This window comes from Sinocyclocheilus rhinocerous, unplaced genomic scaffold (genome assembly GCF_001515625.1).
Source record: "Sinocyclocheilus rhinocerous isolate Xijiao unplaced genomic scaffold, SAMN03320098_v1.1 scaffold44, whole genome shotgun sequence".
In the NCBI taxonomy this organism is placed as follows: Eukaryota; Metazoa; Chordata; class Actinopteri; order Cypriniformes; family Cyprinidae; genus Sinocyclocheilus; species Sinocyclocheilus rhinocerous.
In genome coordinates this window covers 570,460-577,671 of record NW_015631022.1, presented here as the reverse complement: position 1 = coordinate 577,671, position 7,212 = coordinate 570,460, and the positions used below count along the sequence as shown (strand labels likewise).

The window sequence follows — 7,212 nt, the reverse complement described above, 5'->3', positions numbered from 1 at the left end:
ATATATATATATATATATATATATTGTATTGGTGTATGTGTAAATGTAATTTGTTGTTTGTATACACACTAGGCCTATATTTTGGTACAAATACATGTATGTTATTATCAATTATATTGTATCAAAAGGGCAAAGACTGTAGATAGATAGATAGATAGATAGATAGATAGATAGATACTGCATAATTATCTGTATTTCCCTTTTTCTCTTAATGTTAGACTGGTTAGCGAGTAAATAAGTAGCAATTACTGGAACAAACGTTTGCCTAACATATCATCAGATAAGTCAGGAGAGACTGCGTACAACAAACTGCAATGCTTAAACGCTAAAGAAAACTCTTGTAACCTTTTTTAAACACTAAGCCAGCAAGTTTGAGACATAAGTTAGCAAGCAGGCTATACTCACCATGACTACAGCGGAGAACTACTCTCAATTTATCCGTAACGAGTAACTATTTTTAAAATAAAAGTGTGTAAACACGAACTGTACGAGGAGATAAAGTTGCTGTCGGTCCAGTTTGGGCGGCTGCAGTTGAAGACAATGAGGTTTGTAAGAGCGATGCTGTCTCTGTCTGCGACGTGGCTGCAGAACTACAGCACAGTGCGGTATAATGAAGAAAAAGAGAGAGCGAGAGAGAGAGAGAGAGAGAGAGAGAGAGGAAAATGTGAGGAAGAACCTCGCCTACTAACACGCTATGAGTTACATTACAAACCACCTCTGACTCACAGCCTGTCAATATGTACGTACTGCTGCAAAACAACAAATAAAGTTATGAAATTATGAGCTCATCTGTTACAGTGGAGTACATGTGTAACCTATAATTTTGTTATTTGAACCAGAATGTTGATTTGCGCTTCTTCGTCAGTTCGTGTAATGAAATATAGGTATAAATGATGATGACAGATAGAAATTACAGCTGACGGGACGGTTATTGATGGTGTAAAATTGAACTAACCGCCGTTTCCTGTTCTCAGTACAGTCAGCGCGGTAAAGCAATGGGCGTTTTTTTTCATGATAGGTCTGCTTCCAGCAAGACTCCAAACCACGCCCGATGCACTGTAAACCACGCCCAGGCAGACAACAAACCACGCCCACAAATCCCGCCCACTAGAGAAAGCTATCGGTTTTCGAGATGGCGAAACTCTCTCTGTTCCTCTTTCTACTTATTTCAAAACATTGTAATTTTTAAAAGTCTTCTGTACTTCTAAAATTGTAGTTAGGAAGTTAGGACGCGTGTGGTGGGCGTGGTCTCGCAGGAGGAGGAAGACGCCTTTGTTTACGTTTTTCTTTACCAGCATGCACCGCTAGATGTCGCCAACAGCGATGAGTTGGGTTGATAACGCAGCACATATAAACACGAACGGGACTAAAGTGATGAAGGAAATCAGTTTTATATGGGTCCCAGCACACATAGGAATAAGGGGAAATGAAGAAGTGGATAAATTAGCAAAGCAAGCTTTACAGAGAGAAACGATAGAGATACAAGTTCCATTAAGTAAATCAGAGATTAAGGTTTTAATATGGAGTAAAGTGATGAAAGAATGGCAAGTTAAGTGGAACAATGGGGAAAATGGTAGATTCCTTTACAGTTTAATAGAATTTAAAACTCTGTTGCACACTCCGGAGCAGAAGGTGGCGGTAATGCACCTATTTGCGTTGGTGCCAGCCGCAGTTAAAAACCAAGAAGAAGAAGAAGAAGAAGAAGTGATGAAGGAAAGGATTTATCGGATTTGTTACGTCGATTACACGGTCTTAGTCATTTGTAAGGTAATGCTGGATTTAATTTAGTAGTATTTAAAGCAGTTTTTAAAAATGTGTGTCGCATATTTATATCAAAACCGGTCCGACCTGCGAACTAGCAAATCGATTTTAAACTCAATCTAGCAACGTTAGCCACTCAGCTAGCTACTACTTTAGATCAGTCTAAAGTCAGTTTAATACAAATGTTTGACTGTTAGAATTAGTTAAACAGTTTAAAAGTATTATAATTTGTGCGGTACAATCTATCCGGTAGATGAAGAACAACAGGTGTAACGAATAAACAAAGTCTGGCTGTCAAAACTCTTAATCAGTTACAGTTACAATTAATGACTGGTTTCAGACAAAATATGCTTTTGTTTTCGATTAGGACGATTGTGTTCTTTATCAGTATGAATGTTTTGAGTTGTTGTTGTGTAAAGCTTGGCTGTGTTTACTTTAGCTCCATTAAATACTTTCATTTTTATTTTGCAGGTGCACATCACAGGTTGATTGATACGAGGAGTTCCGAGAAATAACATTTCAGACTTTTGTTTTTCTTTCTTCGTCGCGTAGTTTGATCCTGGCTTCACCATATGTGACAGAATATTGTATAGAAAATTAGACTAATGATAATCCACGCTTGCCTGAACATGCCTGAAATTAGTTTTTCCTCTTAAACCAAGAAGAAGAAGAAGAAGAAGAAGTGATGAAGGAAAGGATTTATCGGATTTGTTACGTCGATTACACGGTCTTAGTCATTTGTAAGGTAATGCTGGATTTAATTTAGTAGTATTTAAAGCAGTTTTTAAAAATGTGTGTCGCATATTTATATCAAAACCGGTCCGACCTGCGAACTAGCAAATCGATTTTAAACTCAATCTAGCAACGTTAGCCACTCAGCTAGCTACTACTTTAGATCAGTCTAAAGTCAGTTTAATACAAATGTTTGACTGTTAGAATTAGTTAAACAGTTTAAAAGTATTATAATTTGTGCGGTACAATCTATCCGGTAGATGAAGAACAACAGGTGTAACGAATAAACAAAGTCTGGCTGTCAAAACTCTTAATCAGTTACAGTTACAATTAATGACTGGTTTCAGACAAAATATGCTTTTGTTTTCGATTAGGACGATTGTGTTCTTTATCAGTATGAATGTTTTGAGTTGTTGTTGTGTAAAGCTTGGCTGTGTTTACTTTAGCTCCATTAAATACTTTCATTTTTATTTTGCAGGTGCACATCACAGGTTGATTGATACGAGGAGTTCCGAGAAATGACATTTCAGACTTTTGTTTTTCTTTCTTCGTCGCGTAGTTTGATCCTGGCTTCATCATATGTGACAGAATATTGTATAGAAAATTAGACTAATGATAATCCACGCTTGCCTGAACATGCCTGAAATTTGTTTTTCCTTTTTGTTAATGATTAATCTTGACATTTTGCACCAGTTTTGTTTTATTTTATTTTAAAGCTTTGATCTATGCATTGTATTATATTATTTTAATTATTTTTTTACATCCATCATCATAATGCAAGCTCCAGTTCCACCTTCCCCCATGAAACCAGCCGTGGCCCCTTCAGTAGAGCTGGGTGTCACGGTTCTTTACACTTGTCTTTATGGGGGTCTGTTTTTAGTCGTGTATGTTCAGCTTTGGCTGCTGTTACTCTACCGGCATAAGCGATGGAGTTACCAGAGTATTTTTCTTTTTCTTTGCCTGTTCTGGGCAGCGCTTCGCACAACGCTCTTCTCCTTTTATTTTCGTAATGCCCTTGCGGCCAACCATCTGCCCACTCCAGTCTACTGGCTCCTTTACTGCTTCCCAGTGTGCTTACAGTTCTTCACTCTGAGTCTCTTCAACATTTACTTCACTCAGGTAAGACAAGTTATAAAGAAAGATTCATAAGAGTATGTTTGCGTAGTTGAGAAATCAATCCACTCCCTAATAACAATGTTTCATTTTGACAGGAGTTGCTCAAAGTTCGAAGCGTGTTCAGCGTTAAGCCCAGGAAAGGACTGTGAGTGGATTTCCACATTAGCATGTTAATGGATAACATCTGATTGTGTGTTTAATGAGAATTGTGTTTGTGTGTAAACTTTGATTTCTAGATGGGCGGCTCGGTGGGTGTATGCCACCATGAGCGTCATCTTCCTGTGTGTCAATATAGTATGCGCAAGCCTCGGACAGCATGGCGCCTCCGGTGGAGCTGGTGAAGACACTTGGAGGCTGGTTCTGGTTCGAGTGCTGGTTAATGACCTACTGTTCATTTTGGAAGCTGTGTGTCTGGCCACGTCTCTGCTCCTCTTAACTCGATCCTCGCCTCCTACCACCCCTTATCTACGCAGTAAGGTACATACTTTGCAAGTGCTTAAAGCAATAGTGCACTGGGTCAGCTGGCCAATCAGAGCAGACTGTGCTTGTCGGAAGGAGGGACTTTGTAGAAAACGAAGCGTTTGAGAGAGGCGGGGCATAGAGGACCTACAATAATGTACAGTATTTGAAAAAGAATGTGTTTTTTGAACATTAAAGCATGTCAACATATTCTGTTACACCAAATACACAAAATAATGATCTTTAAAAAAGCATCATATGACCCCTTTAATAAAAACAGTATTCTTCCACCAAACAATGTAGTTCCTCAGAATCAGTTGTGGTTGCAACAAAGTGGTTGCCAAGCAACAGACAAACGTAAACAAAGCTGTATGTTTGTAGAGTAATTTACAACAGCTTCGACCGTGGCTCAGCCAATCAGAATCAAGAACTGGAACAATCCGTTTTATAAAAAGACTTTTTCACTGGGACACTGGGAATATTATGGGATTTGAATTTTACAAAGACAAACTTTGGGACCAAAAAGGTTATTTGCAGCTATTTATGACGTCTTCTGCTTGCAGGGGTTTTGTCGGACTGCGGTGCTGGGGGCAGGTGTCATCTTGCTCTTCTCTAGCAGGGCATGCTACAATCTTGCTGTGCTGTTTTTGTCTCAGAATCATAAAGTGGAGGCCTTCGACTATGACTGGTACAACATCTCTGATCAGGTGGGCAGTTGCACTACATTGGTTGCTAATGGAAAGGTGTTCCTGTCACTGGTCGGTTTGTGATGTTCAGTGTTGTTTTCAAAGGCTGACCTTCAGAGTGAGCTTGGAGACAGAGGCTACATTATCTTCGGAGCTGTTCTCTTCATTTGGGAGCTGCTTCCTACCAGCCTGCTCATTCTCATCTTCAGAGTTCGCCAGCCTCCTCAAGAAAAGGTTTGCTGATTATGCATTTTTCCATGCCTATTGCATGTGATTTTAGTTTATTAATACACTACCGTTCAAATGTTTTGGGTCAGTTTTTTAAGAAATTATTATTTTTTTATCAATAATGCATTAAATTGATTAAAAGTGACAGTAAAGGCATTTATATAGTTACAAAAAATAATATTTTAAATAAATGCTATTCTTTTGAACTTTCTATTCATAAAATAATCCTGAAAGAAATGTATTAAGGTTTCCACAAAAATATTAAGCAACAATATTGTTTTCAACATTAATAATAATAAATGTTTCTTGAGCAGCAGATCAGCATATTAGAATGATTTCTGAAGGATCATGTGACGCTGAAGACTGGAGTAATGATGCTGAAAATCCAGCTTTACATCAGGATTAAATTACATTTTAAAATATATATATATTTAAATATAAAAGTTTTTAAATTGTAATATTTCACAATATTTTACTGTATTTGTGATCAAATAAATGTAGCCATGGTGAGCATAAGAAACATCTTTAAAAAAAAAAAAAAAGACTTTTGAACGGTAGTGTACATTTTTGCGTTTAGGTCAATGACAAACAAATGCTTAAGATGATGGAAAGAAACAATTTAGTTTTGCATCTGCCAAATGTATAATGTATATGCCCAAAAATGAGTGTTCCATCATTGAGCTGTTTGCTTTGTTTATTTCAGAACTGCAGCCCAGCGATGTGCAACACACGAGGCTCACGCTCATATTTCTTTGACGACCCTCGTGGAATGGATGGCGACACGGGTTCTCTCTGGAGTCACAGTATCAATCCTCATAGCAGGTATCAGGCTTTATCACAGCTCAGAGGTGTTGTAATAATGTAAAATATGTGAAAAATAATGTTTTTCGAGCAACCTAGTATGAGAGCCTGTTCTAGTACACCCCAAAACAAAATCAAGACTTTGTAAAAGAGCATAATAGGACCCCTTTAACATTAAAACAGCTTGTGGGATCAGTTATGATATGGTGATGCCAAACCAAAACTCTGCACCAACAGCTGGTTTGGATCCAGTGAGACGACTCCACTCCTCTTCAACCGGACTCAGCAGAGCAACCAGCACCACTCTCTTTACTCCACTCCACAGACCTGACCACTATGCAAAGCTGCAGAGATCTTCTGTGACCTTCTCAGGCGATAGCACAGCATCACCTCTTCCTGTTGAGTAGCTCAATAGGTTCATTTGCACTAATACTCATCAGAAGCATCTGTACTTCTGAAGTTGCACCTTGACTTTTTAAAGCAGACCACAATAGACTAGATGCTTGTGATTAAAAAGGGACCAGTTAAAGATTTTTCTATAAGGAGTGAAGGAGGAGTTATTACCACATTTGTCTTTTCTTAATTTATAAGGGTATCCTTGAAATGTATTAACACATATTTTTTATTATTTTGTGTGGGATGATGACCTTCCATTTTTAAATGGTGCATAAGAAAGCAATAATTTTGGTACTAACCGTGTGCTGATATTTTGACAATGTATTTTAATAAAAAAACTAATTTAAACAGTTTCATTTGTAATTTGCCGTTTATATATATGTGGCGCATTCAGAATTTGTCTCATCAGGATTTCGGATAATACAAAACAAAATAAAAAATCAGAACTTAGAAACTTAATATTTGTGAAAATGCATTTTGCTGTAAAGAAAATAAAAGAAAAACCCATTTCACCATGTGGTCACAAATAAAAATCTAATCCAATTAAAAAAATTTTTTTTTTTAGGTTAATGTTCATTATTAGTACATTTATATTTTTACTTCACAGTTTAGGGTGGGTATGATGTTTAAATCTTTTAAAACAAGTCTCTTATGCTCACCAAGGATGCATTTATTTTTTTTTAAAAATTGAGTAAAAATATTGTGAAATATTATTGCAATTTTGAATAATTGTTTTCCATTTCTAATTTATTCCCATGATCAAAGCTGAATTTTCAGTATCATTACTCCAGTCTTCAGTGTCACATGATCCACATGACAACAGTTGTGCTGAATTCTTTTGTGGAAACTGATATTTTTGTTCAGGATTCAAACGAATAGCATTTATTTGAAATAGAAATCTTTTGTAACATTATTCATATCTTTTAATTAACTTAACGGAGTCCTTGCTAAATAAATGTATTATAAAAAAATTAAAAACATACTGACCCCAAAATTTTGAACGGTTGTGTATAGTTGATAAATCTCAAGACAA

General features: G+C 36.8%; 2 protein-coding genes across 2 annotated transcripts in view; one reads left to right on the top strand and one right to left on the bottom strand.

The window, feature by feature from the left end:
- Positions 1-1,298, bottom strand: part of LOC107741089 (phospholipase D3-like) — a 20,683-nt gene extending 19,385 nt beyond the window's left edge. The window contains exon 1 of the mRNA XM_016553681.1: positions 1,293-1,298. Within this exon, the coding sequence (XP_016409167.1) occupies positions 1,293-1,298 (6 nt within the window). The remainder of the gene's footprint in view (positions 1-1,292) is intronic.
- Positions 1,299-2,428: 1,130 nt separating this feature from the next.
- On the top strand, positions 2,429-6,541 carry gpr137 (G protein-coupled receptor 137). The gene is made up of 8 exons (XM_016553632.1): positions 2,429-2,506; positions 2,972-3,612; positions 3,705-3,754; positions 3,846-4,086; positions 4,632-4,775; positions 4,860-4,988; positions 5,686-5,804; positions 6,021-6,541. Exons 2-8 carry the CDS (start codon positions 3,268-3,270, stop codon positions 6,112-6,114), a joined length of 1,122 nt encoding a protein of 373 aa, XP_016409118.1. The 5' UTR covers positions 2,429-2,506; positions 2,972-3,267; the 3' UTR covers positions 6,115-6,541.
- The last annotated feature ends 671 nt before the right edge of the window (positions 6,542-7,212 follow it).

Coding starts and splice junctions, on each gene's coding strand:
- gpr137 (XM_016553632.1), top strand. CDS start 3,268: ATGCAAGCTCCAGTTCCACCTTCCCCCATGAAACCAGCCGTGGCCCCT. Junction 4,087..4,631: donor CCCCTTATCTACGCAGTAAG/GTACATACTTTG, acceptor TTCTGCTTGCAG/GGGTTTTGTCGGACTGCGGT. Junction 5,805..6,020: donor AGTATCAATCCTCATAGCAG/GTATCAGGCTTT, acceptor CTGCACCAACAG/CTGGTTTGGATCCAGTGAGA.